General features: G+C 39.3%; 1 protein-coding gene across 1 annotated transcript in view; it reads left to right on the top strand.

Annotated features, from left to right (window-relative positions):
* LOC126161986 (endonuclease III-like protein 1) overlaps nucleotides 1–17,551 on the top strand; it is a 32,398-nt gene extending 14,847 nt beyond the window's left edge. The window contains exon 4 of the mRNA XM_049918187.1: nucleotides 16,966–17,551. Coding sequence (XP_049774144.1) covers nucleotides 16,966–17,210 — 245 coding nt within the window. The 3' untranslated portion in view covers nucleotides 17,211–17,551. The remainder of the gene's footprint in view (nucleotides 1–16,965) is intronic.
* Nucleotides 17,552–18,565: the final 1,014 nt, after the last annotated feature.

Raw genomic sequence — 18,565 nt, 5'->3', positions numbered from 1 at the left:
GACACGGCATACAACTTTACATATTTTGTGAAAACTTCATACAAGGCAAAAACATATTTGACACCTCCCGTCCCTTGCGGATACGGTCTGGCAACATTCAAGGACATTAATTTTTAAAGATTCTGTGGGCACTGTAGGATGGAGCTCAGTCAACTTGGACTTGTTGACTGCTTCATCTTTTGGAAAGTAATGCACTTCCGAATTACTTGGAGAAATCTTCTTCGCAAGTTTGGAAAATAGTACATATTTATCTTGTTGGTGCATTTAGAAACCCCATAGCAATTCCATACATTGTGAGTGTACAAAATGAAAACACACACACACACACACACACACACACACACACACACACACACACACACACACACCTGTTCTTGATTCGGTGAATGCTGAAGAAACAGGACTCCCTTATATAGAATTTCTTCAAATTCTAATCATTATTTTCAGGCAGTTTCAACCTTATCTTTCTCCATCTCAGATCTTCATCTTGCAGTTGCTCTAAACTCTTACACATCTCTACATAATATTGTTTTTGTGTTTTCTCCGGCATAAGCAGAACTCTAATTTAGAATTCTGTTTTCTGAATTCTAAGAATTCATCAAGCCCTTGAGGTAACAATGAGAAGATGTCTGCGATTATGTTTTGTTTACCCTTGATGTATACGATTTTAAAACTGCACTCCTGCAAGTACATGCACTGCCTAGATCACCTTCGATATTCTGCAAATCGGTGTAACACCTTTGTCAAAAGCCTCACATGTTCTTCCCATGTTGGAGTAGATATTAATAGGTCATCAATATAGAGAGTGACTCTATTGAGAAGTTCTGGTCCCAGAACTTTGTCCAGTGCAGAAATGAAAACGCCTGTGTTCACGTTCAATGGCAAAACACAAAATTCGGAGCTCCTGCCCCCTCACACAAAGGCTGTGTACTTCCTACTATCTTCATGTAAAGCTATTTGCCAATACTACATCTAAATCAACTACAGTGAGGTTTTTAACATTATGAAATTTCAGTAACTGTTCTTTAAGGTTGTTAGGGTGTGTCCTGACAGGAACAATGATTTTGTTTATATTTCAGGTGTCAAGTACAAGCCTGATGCTATTGTCATGCTTGGTGACAGCTAAAATAGGGCTACAATATGGGGTTTGTATGATTTTCCAATTTATCATCCTTTCAATTTCTTTCCTCACAGCTTCTCTTTTTGCCCAAGTAATTGGATATGAAGAAAAGCAGAATGTTTTATTACCCTGGGGCATCTTCTGCATATTTGTGCATGATGAAGTATTACTTCTTGTAACTCGCGTTCTGATCCTTTGACAAACAATCAGATTCACTTATCTTGATTTGGACAGTGTCCAGGTTTGTGTCTTTTCCAGACAGCTGCTCACCCCTTTGTGTATCAAGAAACAGTACATTTGGGTATGACAGTTGTACTCTGATATCAGTTCTTAGTATGAGTGTATTGTTAGTTGTGCTGGTTTCAAGTAAATTTACTGATAACCTCTGTTCATTCATTATAAAGAACATTTTCCTTGCCCTATGTCAATCTGTACTTTGTATTGTCTGAAGGTATCTATTCCAGTAAGACAGTTTACTACAAGTTTTTCCACTACCAGAAAAGTACACGTTAGAGAAAAATTGCTGATGGTAGTGGATATTCGTGCCTGAAGTTTAAATTCTTTTGACTTGCTCCCCACTGCAGTCGGAATACGACAGTTCTGCATCTTTGCAGCTCGCTAAGCAGACCTTGTGATATTACATTTGTCAAAGCACCTGTGTCAAGTCCCACAGGTACATCTAGATCACACATCTTGGCATTAATTACAGCTTGCACTGACTCCTCATTATCCGTGTCTGCACTCACTGGTCATACCGGACTCGAGAGTCCATTACCGCAGCAACGTATTTTCGCCATCTGTGCCTGTCTTGGGCTACTTCCTCCCATTCACCTTTAATACGTAGGTTCCTCAAATCAGCCTTCACATTGTCCTCCCATCTACGCCTCAGTCTCCCCACAGGACATTTTCCCTCTAAGCGCCCTACCAGTATTCTGCGCGCTGCCCTGCCCTCATCCATTCAAGCTACGTGACCCGCCCAACACAGCATACGTGATTTAATAATACTGATTACGTCAGGGCTTGAGTAGAGTTCGTGAACCTCTTCGTTATGCAGTTTTTGCCACTCTCCGCTAATGTCATCCCTTTTTGCTCCGAAAATTTTCCTCAAAATTTTGTTTTCAAATACTCGAAACGGCTTTTCATTTTGCACAGTGAGAGACCAAGTCTCACACCCATACAGCATAACTGGTAGAATAATAGTTTTGTATATTCTAATCTTTAAATTCCTAGATAATGTCCGTGATGAAAGTAATCTATTCAGTGGCAAGTAGCACGCATTTCCCGCCTGTAATCTCATCTTCAGTTCAGATTCAATGTCATTTCTTGAAGTGATGTCCATGCCTAGATACTTAAATGTGTTCACTTTTTCAAACTGCCTATCTCCAACTCTTAACATTTCCTGATCTACTGCTGTTGGCATTCTAGTAGTAACCAGGATTTACTTTTGTCTTCACTTATCCTTAGACCTACATCTTCACTAGCCTTGATTAACGCATTCGCATTTGCTGTTACACATTCTTTCCTATCGCTAATGATGTTTACATCATCTGCATACCGTAATATCTTAATATTTCCATTTAACTCCACTGGATAGATAACTATCGTTCTGTTGATTGTAATTGCTGGGTGAAGGACTGCCGGATGGTCTCTTTGCAGTCGGTTCCTGCCATTACTGTATCGGTTATTGCCATCTGCTGGGGGTGCATTCTGAAGTTGTTGCCCATGCCCCTGTGTTTGGTATAAGACGCTTTATTGTAATTCTGTTCATGATTTCCTTTGAAACCTCATTTGTACCTTTGGTTTCCCCCAGTGCTAGAATTATTTCTTGTATTATTGTTGTTGCACAGGGCTTAGGGGTGCCAAACGTGTTGATTATTGCCACCGTTTCCATTCTGCTGTTGACTATTTTGCAGAAGTGCACATTGCATATTAATGTTTTGTGGTTCTGATACCCCCTCTTCACATACTAAGTCAGTCGAGTATGGGTAAGAAATACTCTACATCATTTTGTGGTGTAGTGATCAATTTTTCCCTGATATGGACGGGCAGGCAACTTTTCACTATTTTCAATACATCCATGTGGGAAACTGGGTTTGTCCAGTACATGGTTTTGTTAAGTATTTTTCGAAATACTTTCTCAATCCCCCATGTTTACCACTGAATGGTGATGGGTTGAAAATCCCTCAATATAGGTAACCTCTTATTGACTGCTATGGACCAGTATTTGTTAAGGAAGGCCTGTTCAAATTGCTCAGAGGTACTGCATCTCTCAGCCATATCTATTTCTCATAATAAAACATCACCCTATGTGTACCCCACAATGCATTGGATCTTCTGTGCTTCTGTCGAGTTGTGGGGTAACACGTTGCAAAACTCTGATAACTCTTAGAACATGCCCTTTTGAGTTGTAAAATCATAACCATATTATTACCTTCTAATTGTCATTGAACCATATTGCATAATATCACTACTGTGTATGTTATGACAAAGTGTTTGCATTGCTAATTATACTTTTGGAGATCCCCAACTGGCTAAGCACATTTAATTTGTACGAGACTGTGAATCAGAAACAATTTATTTGATGTGATACTTGTATTCATTGGTGTTATGGTAGTCATATGTTTCATTGTCATGCTCATGTGCAATGATTGGTGCCATCTGACCATCCAGTTTAGTTTGTCCCATGATTTCTCTAAATCAGTTGACACAAATTATATGTTGATTACTTACAAAAGGCTATGACTGTTTTCATACTGATTCCTGTAAAATTCAGGCTTGTGCTCTTTTCCTAATACCCTCAGCATCAACAGAATGTTAAGCATTAAATGTTATTCCCTATAGACAATCGGTTTTCATAGATTGGTTATCTTCATAGATGATTGGTTACATAATTCAGGGCTTTCTACATATTGGATATTGTTGTCTAACAATTATTACAATAGTTTAAGATTAATAAAATAATCTGCACATTAAATATAAACTCACATTCCATATAAGGACACCTAAAACTATCATCAAAACACTAGTAGTTCAGTTGTAAATGTACCATATTTAGTAGCATCGGATTCTCATCTTCAAGAAGTCGCTGTAGCTTCTTTTGATCCTGTGAAATTGTAGTCCATAGAATGACTCACGTAAATCTGTTCCATCTGTCATGCATTGAGACACCTACACTGTTAGCTGTATAATTAGTTTGAACATTCTTAAATTTTCCATTGCTAACAGAGTGGTGGCTGTTAAGGGACTGTTGACAACCATACTACATAGCTGCTTATACTGTGTGTTTTGTCAGTAGTTTATTCATAAGAAATTCAGTCTCCCACTTGTCCTTGAACATTTCTGCTAGCAAGAGGGATAGTGGTGAGCCCATTGCCAGACCTTCCCTATTTCTTGTAATAGCTCCCTTGAAAGTGGGAATAATTTAGATTTAAAGGATGTCCTACTGTACTGACTATGCTCAATTGTTATGGGTTGATGTTGTGTATTTTGTCTCTAATTTATTTTTGTGTGTGTGTGTGTGTGTGTGTGTGTGTGTGTGTGTGTGTGTGTGTGTGTGTGTGTGTGTGTCTAGACTGATTCACATTTTACACCCTGCGTGAGCAGTTAACCTATTTCAAAAGTCTTAGTCTTAAACAATGCAACACAGCAAGGAACACACAAAAACATCATATACATACAGGGTGTTTCAAAAATGACCGGTATATTTTAAACGGCAATAAAAACTAAACGAGCAGCGATAGAAATACACCGTTTGTTGCAATATGCTTGGGACAACAGTACATTTTCAGGCGGACAAACTTTCGAAATTACAGTAGTTACAATTTTCAACAACAGGTGGCGCTGCAAGTGATGTGAAAGATATAGAAGACAACACAGTCTGTGGGTGCGCCATTCTGTACGTCGTCTTTCTGCTGTAAGCGTGTGCTGTTCACAACGTGCAGGTGTGCTGTAGACAACATGGTTTATTCCTTAGAACAGAGGATTTTTCTGGTGTTGGAATTCCACCGCCTAGAACACAGTGTTGTTGCAACAAGACGAAGTTTTCAACGGAGGTTTAATGTAACCAAAGGACCGAAAAGCGATACAATAAAGGATCTGTTTGAAAAATTTCAACGGACTGGGAACGTGACGGATGAACGTGCTGGAAAGGTAGGGCGACCGCGTACAGCAACCACAGAGGGCAATGCGCAGCTAGTGCAGCAGGTGATCCAACAGCGGCCTCGGGTTTCCGTTCGCCGCGTTGCAGCTGCGGTCCAAATGACGCCAACGTCCACGTATCGTCTCATGCGCCAGAGTTTACACCTCTATCCATACAAAATTCAAACGCGGCAACCCCTCAGCGCCGCTACCATTGCTGCACGAGAGACATTCGCTAACGATATAGTGCACAGGATTGATGACGGCGATATGCATGTGGGCAGCATTTGGTTTACTGATGAAGCTTATTTTTACCTGGACGGCTTCGTCAATAAACAGAACTGGCGCATATGGGGAACCGAAAAGCCCCATGTTGCAGTCCCATCGTCCCTGCATCCTCAAAAAGTACTGGTCTGGGCCGCCATTTCTTCCAAAGGAATCATTGGCCCATTTTTCAGATCCGAAACGATTACTGCATCACGCTATCTGGATATTCTTCGTGAATTTGTGGCGGTACAAACTGTCTTAGACGACACTGCGAACACCTCGTGGTTTATGCAAGATGGTGCCCGGCCACATCGCACGGCCGACGTCTTTAATTTCCTGAATGAATATTTCGATGATCGTGTGATTGCTTTGGGCTATTCGAAACATACAGGAGGCGGCGTGGATTGGCCTCCCTATTCGCCAGACATGAACCCCTGTGACTTCTTTCTGTGGGGACACTTGAAAGACCAGGTGTACCGCCAGAATCCAGAAACAATTGAACAGCTGAAGCAGTACATGTCATCTGCATGTGAATCCATTCCGCCAGACACGTTGTCAAAGGTTCCGGGTAATTTCATTCAGAGACTACGCCATATTATTGCTACGCATGGTGGATATGTGGAAAATATCGTACTATAGTTTCCCAGACCGCAGCGCGATCTGTTGTTGAAAATTGTAACTACTGTAATTTCGAAAGTTTGTCTGCCTGAAAATGTACTGTTGTCCCAAGCATATTGCAACAAACGGTGTATTTCTATCGCTGCTCGTTTAGTTTTTATTGCCGTTTCAAATATATCGGTCATTTTTGAAACATCCTGTATTATGTAGAATTAGTGAGGGAGAAAGAAAAATTTTCACATTGGAGATGGCCATACAGTAACAAGAAAACGTGAATCAAAGACTAGTGTGTTATCCACAATGTAACTAACAGCTCTAAACATGTACTGGCATTGATGGGACAGGAGGCTAGTATTGCAAAGGATACCCTCTGTGATTGTGTAGGATTGGGGAGAAGAGAAGTTTGTGGCACAACTTGACCAGAAGAAGGGATCGGTTGGTAGGACATGTTCTGAGGCATCAAGGGATCACCAATTTAGTATTGGAGGGCAGCGTGGAGGGTAAAAATCGTAGGGGGAGACCAAGAGATGAATACACTAAGCAGATTCAGAAGGATGTAGGTTGCAGTAGGTACTGGGAGATGAAGAAACTTGCACAGGATAGAGTAGCATGGAGAGCTGCATCAAACCAGTCTCAGGACTGAAGACCACAACAACAACACCCTCTGTGAAGCAAAAATCAGCAACATGTCGGAGGAGGGGGGGGGGGGGGGGGGGGAGCTTCCAGGAAGTGGACTCAGGCAAAGTTTAACATTTAATTAGTTTGTACAAGAAAGGGCCAGTATTATGAAATGTATAGTTAATGGACTACAGGACCCTAGATAAGAAGCAAAGTTGATTGGCTGAAATGGCTACAATTTCTAACATCTCCACAGAGGAAATTTACCAGAATATCCACAGTTAAAGGAATTGGACAAAGTAGTTTTATAACATAGATTAAATAACAACAACTGCGTGATTACTGTGCTATTCAAAGTAAAGTGCCTGGCAGAGAGTTCAGTGAACCACTTTCAAGCTTTCCACTCTCGAATGGTGTGCATGAAAAATGAGCACTTAAATTTTTTCTGTGCAGGCCCTGATTTCTCTTATTTTATCGTAATGATCATTTCTCCATATGAAGGTGGATGTCAACAGAATGTTTTTGCAATCGTAGGAGAAAACAGGTGATTGAAATTTCCTGAGAAGGTTCCGTTGCAATGAAAAACGCCTTCATTTTAATGATTGCCACTCCAACTTGTGTATCATGTCTGTGGCACTATCTCCCCAATTTTGCGATAATGCAAAACGAGCTGCCCTTCTTTGAACTTTTTTGTCATCTGTCAGCCCCCCTGATGTGGATCCCACACCACACAGTAGTACTGCATAATAGGGTGGACAAACATGGTGTTAGCAATCTCTTTAGTAGACCTGTTGCACCTTTTAAGTGCTCTGCCAAGGTTTGCTCTACCCGCAACACTATCTATGTGATCGTGCCAATTTAGGTTATTTGTAATTGTAATCCCTAAGTATTTAGTTGAATTTACAGCCTTCAGGTTTGTGTGACTTACCGCGTAATCAAAATTTAGCGGATTCCTTATAGTACTCATGTGAACAACTTCACACTTTTCTTTATTCCAGGTCAACTGCCACTTTTCGCACCATACAGATATCGTACCTAAATGATTTTGCAATTTGTTTTAGTCATCTGATAACTTTACGAGATGGTAAATGACAGCATCATCTGCAAACAATCTAAGAGTGTCTCCTATTTAGTTAATACAGATCAGGAACAACAGAGGGCTATAACACTTCCTTGGAGAATGCCAGATACTGCTACTATTTTACTCGATGACTTTCCATCTGTTACAATGAATTGTGACCTTTCTGACAGGAAATCACGAATCCAGTCGCACAACTGAGGTGATATTCCATAGGCACTCAGTTTGGTTAGAAGACGCTTGTGAGGAACGGTGTCGAAAGCCTTCTGGAAATCTAAAAATATGGAATCAATTTGACGTCCCCTGTTAATAGCACTCATTACATCGTGAGTATAGAGAGCTAGTTGTGTTTCACAAGAATGTTATTTTCTGAATCCGTGCTGTGTGTCAATAAATCATTTTCTTCGAAGTAATTCATAATGTTCAAACACAGTATATGTTCCAAAACCCTACTGCAAATTGACGTTAGTGATATGGACCTGTAATTCAGCAGATTACTCCTATTTCCCTTTTTGGGTGTTTGTGTGACTTGAGCAATTTTCCAGTCTTTAGGTGCAGATCTATCTGCGTGCAAGCAGTTGTATGTAATTGCTAAATATGAAGCTATTTTATCAGCATACTCTGAAAGGAACCTGACTGGTATACAGTCTGGACCGGAGGCATTGCCATTATTAACTGATTTAAGCTGCTTTTCTACACCAAGGACATCTACGTTTGTTTCTCATCTTGGCAGTTGTTCTTGATTCTAATTCAGGAATATTTATTTTGTCTTCTTTGGTGAAGGAGTTTTGGAAAACTGTGTTTAATAACTCTGCTTTTGTGACACTGTCGTCAGTGACTTCACCATTGTTATCACGCAGTGAAGGTATTGATTGCGTCTTGCCACTGGTGTGCTTTAAGTATGACCAGAATCTCTTTGGGTTTTCTGCCAGATTCTGAGACAGAGTTTCGTTGTGGAAATTAATATAAGCCTCTCTCATTAAAGTATGCGCTATCTTTCGAACTTCTGCAAAACTTTACCAATCTTGGGGATTTTACTTTCTTTTAAATTTGGCATGCTTTTTTCATTGCTTCTGCAACAGCGATATGACCCATTTTGTATACCATGGGGGATCAGTACCATCCCTTATAAATTTATGTGGTATATATCTCTCAATTGCTGTCGATACTATCTCTTTCAAATCATTCCACATCTTTTCTGTGCTTACATGATCGGAATGGAAGGAGTGGAGACTGTCTCTTAAAAAGGCATTGAGAGTATTTTTATTAGCTTTTTTAAATACATGTACTTGGTGTTTCTTTTTGATGGTTGAGTGTGTTACGGTATTCAGCCTAGCAGCAACTGTGTTGTGGTTGCTAATCCCTGTTACCGTCATGATACTCCCTATTTGTCCAGTATTATTTGTTGCTAAGAAGTCAAGTATCTTTCGCAACCATTTATGCTTTGAGTGGGCTCATGTACTAATTGTTCAAAATAATTTTCTGAGAAAGCATTCAGTACAATTTTGGATGATGTTACCACTGACTTTAAACATATAATTTTTCCAGCATATTGAGGGTAGATTGAAGTCACCACCGACTATAATTGTATGATTGGGTTATTTATTTGAAATGAGACTCAAGTTTTCTTTTAACTGTTCAGCAACTATATCTTTTGAGTCTGGGGGGGTCAGTAATAGTTTAGTCCGATTGGCAGTTTCGCTATGAGGTAAACTACTTTTGACAGCAATAATTACTCCTCCATCAACTGTATTTAATCTATCCATTCTGAACACTGTTAGATCGTTTGAAAAAATTTCAGCTGAACTTATTTCCAGCTTTAGCCAGCTCTCTGTACCTACGACCCTTTGAGCTTCAGTGCTTTCTGCTAGGGCTTGGAGCTCTGGTTCTACAACAATTTGCAACTACAATACCAATCGTTTCTACAATTACTTTAATGTGTTTTACCTGCCCTCTTGTAGACGAATCCCCTTTCTGTGGTTTCCTGAGACTCTCTAACCCAAACAACTACCTAGTCCCTTCCACACAGTCCCCACTACCCGTGTAGCTGCTTCCTGTGTTTGGTGGACTCCTGACGTCTTAAGTGGAACCCGGAAACCCACCACCTGATGGCGCAAGTCAAGGAATCTGCAACCTACACAGTCACATAACTGCCTGATCCTCTGATTCAGCTCTCCACTCAGTTCTGCACCAAAGGACCACAGTTGGTTCTATCGACGATGCTGCAGATGGTGAGCTCCGCCTTAATCTCGCAAGCAAGACAGGCAGTCTTCACCATTTCCGCTAGCTGCCCAAAACCAGAGAGAATCTCCTCCAATCCAAAGTGACACATGTCATTGGTATCGACATGAGCCACCACCTGCAATTGGCTGCACCCTGTACTCTTCATGGCATCTAGAAGCACCCTTTCCACATCCGGAACAACTCCTCCTGGTATGCCAACGGAGTTCGCACTGGCTTCCTTCCCCTCCTTGTAAGCCTTGTTCCTAAGGGGCCCAATACACTTCTAATGTTGGAGCTCCCAACTACCAGCAAGCCCACCCTCTGTGAATGCCCAGATCTTGTGGGGCGAGGAGCTTCCTATGGAACAGGGTGGACGAATCCGGCTTGGAGACTTCGTCGGCCACAGATAACGCCAAAAACCTGTACGTCAAACAAACTGGGGCGGCCCTACGATCAGCCCCTCAGAAAGTCTTTCACTGCCTGCCAGACTTTGGAATGATCTCCCACTCAACCACGGCTGAGGGGTCAACCTCATTGCAGGTAGTACCTGGGGCAGTCACAGCAGTGGACTGATCGGGGGACACGTGGAACATGCTCAACGATCCTAGCATCCCCGCGTCCAAACACCCACCCCCCTCCCCCCACACGTTCTATTTAGCGACGAAGCGTCATTCAACAACAGCAATAATGTAAACCGGCATAATATGCACTATTGGGCAATGGAAAATCCACGATGGCTGAGACAAGTGGAACATCAGCGACCTTGGCAGGTTAATGTATGATGCGGCATTATGGGAGGAAGGATAATTGGCCCCCATTTTATCGATGGCATCTCCATCAAAGTCATTTTTGTAAAATTTTGATATTTTTGTGAATCTTCCATCACAGCCTGTACAGTGAGATTCTCAAGTGCTCCAAAATCATCCCAGCGAGTCGAGGAGTAATTATAGATGAAAAGGTAAATTGGACTGAGCAAGAATTGCAACATGGAAGAAGGAATCAGCAATGCTCCATGCCCTACAAAAATATTAAAAGCTCGTCCCTCTTCAACTGATAAAGAAACTTGTACAAACACTTATACTTGACCACAAAAGGTAAAGGTCCCGAGTTTGAGTCTCAGTCCAGTTAGATTCGTATCAGCGCACATTTTGCTGTAGAGTGAAAATTTCATTCTGGACTTGTACTTCCAATTCTTGATTGCGGTAGTGTTATCCTAAAAGGCTTCTCAGGAAAGCTCACAGCATCTGGAAATAGTTATGAATGCCTGTGTTCATTATATCTGTGATGTTCGACTTTTTGATCACATTTCACCATCATATGCACAGCTATCCTCGTCATGTGCAGACTAGTGCAGAGATGTTCATACCCTCTGTCTTCTTTGCTGTCTTATCAATGAAGACTGCCTCTCATATCTCTGCTTGAAGTTAATGCTCTTGTCTGAACAACATAGCAAAAATATTCACTCCCATTAGAGCAAAATCCTCTCTAAACGACTCCATCATCCAGCTGCTTTCTCCTAGTTCTTCAGTAGTGCGCACCTGACGATGGAACAACCTTCTGCATTAGATTAGACAACTAAATAACATCTCCAGCTTCAGAAGACAGTTAATGACATATCTACTAAAGCAGAAATAAGGATTACCATTGTCTCTGTATGCACTCATTACCCTTGTACAGCACTCTCTCCGATCTGATATTCCTCATTTCCCAGGATTCTTAGCCAATGCAGTATCCTTAAATTTCCTTTTCCCAGAACTGGCTGTGTCAGAAATCATCTTAATTTGTGTACCTGTTTTCTTCTTCTCATATGTGTCATTATTATTATTATTATTATTATTATTATTATTATATTATTATTTCGTTACTTTCTCAGACGTTAAGTCTGGTTAAAAATGGAAAGTGACGCGGACCTTGATCAAGCGTCACTTCCTTTTAACTGTACGGTATATGTTATATTGCATTTAGGTACTTTCGGGTAATTGAACATGTATCAGTAATTACGGATTTCTGTAGTTGTATATATAAGTTTGGATGTAGCTGTATTGCATTGATGTACTGGTGGATATTGTGTGGTATGACTCCTGTGGTTGATAGTGTAATTGGTATAATGTAAACTTTATCCTGATGCCACATGTCCTTGACTTCCTCAGCCAGTTGGATGTATTTTTCAATTTTTTCTCCTGTTTTCTTTTGTATATTTGTTGTATTGGGTATGGATATTTCGATTAGTTGTGTTAATTTCTTCTTTTTATTGGTGAGTATGATGTCAGGTTTGTTATGTGGTGTTGTTTTATCTGTTATAATGGTTCTGTTCCAGTATAATTTGTATTCATCATTCTCCAGCACATTTTGTGGTGCATACTTGTATGTGGGAACGTGTTGTTTTATAAGTTTATGTTGTAAGGCAAGCTGTTGATGTATTATTTTTGCTACATTGTCATGTCTTCTGGGGTATTCTGTATTTGCTAGAATTGTACATCCACTTGTGATGTGATCTACTGTTTCTATTTGTTGTTTGCAAAGTCTGCATTTATCTGTTGTGGTATTGGGATCTTTAATAATATGCTTGCTGTAATATCTGGTGTTTATTGTTTGATCCTGTATTGCAACCATGAATCCTTCCGTCTCACTGTATATATTGCCTTTTCTTAGCCATGTGTTGGATGCGTCTTGATCGATGTGTGGCTGTGTTAGATGATACGGGTGCTTGCCATGTAGTGTTTTCTTTTTCCAATTTACTTTCTTCGTATCTGTTGATGTTATGTGATCTAAAGGGTTGTAGAAGTGGTTATGAAATTGCAGTGGCGTAGCCGATGTATTTATATAGTGATTGCTTTGTGTATTTTGCTAGTTTCTGCTTGTTCTAGAAAGAATTTTCTTAAATTGTCTACCTGTCCATAATGTAGGTTTTTTATGTCGATGAATCCCCTTCCTCCTTCCTTTCTGCTTAATGTGAATCTTTCTGTTGCTGAATGTATGTGATGTATTCTATATTTGTGGCATTGTGAACGTGTAAGTGTATTGAGTGCTTCTAGGTCTGTGTTACTCCATTTCACTACTCCAAATGAGTAGGTCAATATTGGTATAGCATAAGTATTTATAGCTTTTGTCTTGTTTCTTGCTGTCAATTCTGTTTTCAGTATTTTTGTTAGTCTTTGTCTATATTTTTCTTTTAGTTCTTCTTTAATATTTGTATTATCTATTCCTATTTTTTGTCTGTATCCTAGATATTTATAGGCATCTGTTTTCTCCATCGCTTCTATGGAGTCACTGTGGTTATTCAATATGTAATCTTCTTGTTTAGTGTGTTTTCCCTTGACTATGCTATTTTTCTTACATTTGTCTGTTCCAAAAGCCATATTTATATCATTGCTGAATACTTCTGTTATCTTTAGTAATTTGTTGAGTTGTTGATTGGTTGCTGCCCGTAGTTTTAGATCATCCATGTACAGCAAATGTGTGATTTTGTGTGGGTATGTTCCAGTAATATTATATCCATAATTTGTATTATTTAGCATGTTCGATAGTGGGTTCAGAGCAAGACAGAACCAGAAAGGACTTAACGAGTCTCCTTGGTATATTCCACGCTTAATCTGTATTGGCTGTGATGTGATATTATTAGAGTTTGTTTGGATATTAAGTGTGGTTTTCCAGTTTTTCATAACTATGTTTAGGAACTGTATCAATTTAGGATCTACTTTGTATATTTCCAATATCTGTAGTAACCATGAGTGGGTACACTATCAAAAGCTTTTTGGTAATCAATGTATGCGTAGTGTAGTGACCTTTGTTTAGTTTTAGCTTGATATGTCACCTCTGTATCTATTATCAGTTGCTCTTTACATCCTCATGCTCCTTTGCAGCAGCCTTTTTGTTCTTCATTTATAATTTTGTTCTGTGTTGTATGTGTCATTAATTTCTGTGTAATGACTGAAGTTAATATTTTGTAGATTGTTGGTAGGTATGTTATGGGGCGATATTTAGCTGGGTTTGCTATGTCTGCTTGATCTTTAGGTTTCAGATAGGTTATTCCATGTGTAACTGTATCAGGGAATGTGTATGGGTCTGCAATGTAACTGTTAAATAATTTAGTTAGATGTGAATGTGTTGAGGTGAACTTCTTTAGCCAGAAATTATTTTGTCATTTCCAGGGGCTTTCCAATTGTGCGTAGAATTAATTGCTCGGGTGACTTCATGTTGCAAATTTATCACTTCAGGCATTTGTGGTATCATCTTGTATGAGTCTGTTTCTGCTTGTATCCACCGTGCATGCCTGTTATGTTGTACCGGGTTTGACCATATGTTGCTCCAGAAGTGTTCCATGTCTGTTATGTTTGGTGGATTGTCTATTTTAATGTGTGTGTTATCTATTGTTTGGTAAAATCTCTTTTGGTTTGTGTTGAATGTTTGGATTTGTTTCCTTCTATTTTTCACTTTTTTTGTATCTTCTAAGTCGTTTGGCCAATGCTTGTAATTTCTGCTTCTTTTCATCTAATTGCTCTATTGCTTCTTGTTGTGAGATTTTACCTAACCTTTTTCGTTTTTTGTGTGATATTTCATTTCTTATAAATTGTGTTAGCTGTCCGATGTCTTTTCTCAGTTTTTCTATTCTGATCTGTAGCCTGTGTTGCCATGCTGGTTTTGTGGGTTTCTTCTGTGTGTTGGTTGGTTCTGATCTCTGCCTAGTGTGTATATTTAGTGTAGTGAGTGCTCCTATATAAACCAGTAGTTGTAACTCTTCCATAGTTGTATTTTCATTTATTTTGTTGTGTATGATTGTGTTGTTATTGTTGTTTCGACTTGTGGGTTATTTGGTAGTCTCTACAAGAATGGTCTAATGTCTGCATTTGTGTCTTTGTATTCTATATATGTCAGCTGAAATTTTTCTTCTATATCTAACATGTGTGTCACTTCGTGTTCTATAAGTGCTTGTTCTGGTGGCTGTCTTAAGATGTCGTTTTCCTCTGATTGTTTAATTGATGCGTGTTCTTTGTTTGTTTGCTCTGGGATGTTTGAGTCCATTACTGTATTTTCTTCTTCTTCTTCTGATTGCACATTATTTTTTTCTAGTATTTGTTGTACTTGTTGTTTGATGTTTTCTAATTCTGACTGGGGTATCCTGTTATTTTTGATTATTACACGGATCTGATCAGCTAGTCATTGTTCTGTTAAAAATTTTAATTCTGGGTATCTGATAATAAATGTTGTGTATACTTGTGATCTGTATCCAGTTGTGTTGGTTCCTAGGTTTGTTGCTTGGTAATAACAGAACATCCTCTGTCTTTGTTTTCCTTCTAGGGTGGTTGCAGGAAGCATATCTTGCAAAACACCTCTATTTGGATTTAAATCATTTTCCAGTTGGCTAGCAGTGTCGTTACCATTGTGGGCGGGCATAGGGTTCAAGCGTCGTCCCCGACCATGACGGTGCTTGTCCGAGGCTTCTTTAGTTCTGTCCTGAACCAAGTAATCACACTAAAAGGGGGGTTAGCCCTATTAGTGGTTTGTTCTTTTCGTAGCCTTTTACGACTGGCAGAACATACCGGAGGCCTATTCTTTTCCCGGGTCTCCACGGGAATTATTATTATTATTATTATTATTGCAACACCAAATCATAAGCATGTGGAGACACACATTTGCTGTTACATTTTGCCAATGTGCTGAATTACTTCCTTTTGCATCTGTCTGCATATACACCAAACAGAGGCACTCAGAGTGCAATATTCCACATTTGACAATGGTCTAAACCACATTTTCAGTTTCCACGAACATCTTTTATTAGCCTAAGTGAGTAAGTGGATCATGGTAGTCCATTAAAATTCAAGTTACACACACTGGCTGTGGAACTGTACGAACTGCTTTTATACCAGTAATACCAACAATACCCACAGACTTACCTTTCCTGTTCAAACAGCTCCAGTTCCCCATCAAACTCGCCTTTGTTATGATAATTAACAAAGCACAGAGTGAGACACCGGACATTTCTGGAACTGACCGAAGCATGCAGTGTCTTTCACATGGTCAATTGTACATGGGCCTGTCACCTGTGGTATTAAATCATAAAATGTTCATTTTCGTACCTAATCCTGAAAAGGTTATCAATGTGGTGAACTGACTAGAAAATTTCTTCCACTTCATTTATATCATCTGTTTCATTTAACAGTACTAAAGATTACCCTTTAGCTGTGTAGTAATGATCACATTATGGCCCTCAGCCCTAATTTTAAGTTTCTTGATGACTATGAACTCATAGTCGTTGTCATGGTGCCTGCTTTATTTCCTCTGTTCTGTGTACATTTGCAGCTATATCTTTCTGAAGGGATGGGTCTAGATCTGCTCTTAGATGATCTAACACTTGGGATTTTGGTATCATATCGAGCGTATTTTAACTTTTTGATAGTAACTTCTCTTCTTGTTATGACAGGATAAATTTGATAACATAAGACTCATGTTCAATTGTTTACCTCTTTTATATAATATTACACCTTTTGCTTAAGAATGGATCCTTGGTGCCTTCATTCATAAATAGGTAATCATACAAATACCCATTCTTGTACACATAGCTCTATCCCAATGTATAGTTAAAGTAAATGTTATCTTAATGAATGAATGTCATAAGACTTTAGTAACTGTGCCAAAATAGTCATCAGAGATATTTTTTACAAACTCAAAATGCAACAGATTAAAACGTTGACATGTGCTCAGTTGTGTAATGAAAAATGAGACAACCCAAAACCTAGGTTGTGCAAAAATAATAAAGTTTTGTGCAACAAGCCAAAAAAGTGTTTCATTTAGTTAACACAAAATACATTGTTTCTTCAATAACCCACAATTGAATCAGTTAAAATGACCACAATGTTATGTTATGTTGAAGCTGAGTAATGAAATACATCATTTGTTTTGACAGGTGTTGATACACATGTGCACCGGATATCAAATCGCATTGGCTGGGTGAAAAAACCAACAAAAACACCAGAAGAGACTCGTGTTGCTTTGGAATCCTGGCTGCCTCGAGATCTTTGGACAGAAGTTAATCACCTGTTGGTTGGATTTGGACAGCAGATATGTCTACCAGTAAAACCACAGTGTTCCAACTGTCTAAATCAGCAGTTGTGTCCCTTTGGGCGCACGCAGACCAAAACAAAGAAATGAAACGCACACATCAAAGGTGTGATCTCTGAGTAATCTGTTCAGCATTAGCAACATAATTAAATGTGAAATGTGTGTGAATGGATTTTAAAACACTTTAGAGTGAAAACAGTAATGAAATAGCTGTACTTATTAACATATCTGCATTTCTTCTCTCTATTATCACACCGATTGTGTGGGCATTCCTATTGACATTTAATGTGAGAGATGACTTGAGCAGCTTCTTTATTTTTGAATACTTTTAGATTTGTAATGACTTTTTTGTATCACTTATGGAGAACCATCGTGATTTTCTCTGTTAGTGTTACAATATTTCAATAAAGCTATATGTTTTTTATGGAAAACAGTGTCAGTTCATTGTGATTAATAAGACAATCAAGGAAGTTAAAACTGCTGGGCTCACATTACATGGGGCCTAAGATACAAAACTAAAGAACTATTCTAAATTACAATATAAACTTTTGAACAATAAACAAAAATAAGGTATCACTACTATATACCTGCTACTGACTAGTATACAGTACAGAAAAGCAGGCTTTTGAGTACAAATCAAAAATTTTCAATTTTGAAGTATGCAACCATTCAGGACAGTAGTGATTGCTCAGACTGATAGATGTTGAGAAAGGACAGGGTGGAGACGTAGTGTGAGGCAAGAGAGGGAAAGACAGGTGGCATCTTGAAAGTATAGAAAAGAGAACTGAATTATCTTACACTCACAAAACTGGAATGAAGGGGGGGGGGGGGAGGTGCACAAAATGGATAGAAACATTGGGGGGGGGGGGGGGCATGAGTACAAGATCTCAAGAGAAGAGAGGGCAAAGGGGTCAGCAGTGCTCTAATCCAAAAGGATTTCGAGAATAGAAGATATACTGGATGGAGTTCCCACCCTGTACCCTGTATATTTCTGGAGTGCTGTGAGAGGGGAGGTGTTAATGGGTATTGAAGTTGTTGTTGGACTCCTTTGTGATGTGAATGCTGTCGCACATTATCTACTGTGATAGACTGGGGAATTTTCGTGAGTAGTTTGCAGGAGGAGACAGTGGGCATGTAACTGACTGTAGAGATCATATCTTGTAAATGATTTTTACTTTGGGGAAGTGACCTATTGGATGTAGGCTGTGTGAGTGGCTGAAAGCTTCTTTGGGTGATACAATATCGTTCATCTCAGGGAACTGAGATTGTTAATGGACCTTCAATGAAAGGTGTGTCTGTTATTATCTAGACCTGTGTGAAAATAGAAATACCGATCAGTGACTGGTCCCCAGTAACAATGGGTTTGCTGATGTAGGAAATCTGTTCCTCACTAGTTTTGTAAAGCATTTCCAGTCTGTAGCAATGTTATCAACCTTCCTACTGCA

The sequence above is a fragment of the Schistocerca cancellata genome, chromosome 2 (genome assembly GCF_023864275.1).
Source record: "Schistocerca cancellata isolate TAMUIC-IGC-003103 chromosome 2, iqSchCanc2.1, whole genome shotgun sequence".
NCBI classification, from domain to species: domain Eukaryota; kingdom Metazoa; phylum Arthropoda; class Insecta; order Orthoptera; family Acrididae; genus Schistocerca; species Schistocerca cancellata.
Note: the sequence above shows the minus strand (reverse complement) of the source record. Positions and strands in the feature narration are given on the sequence as shown.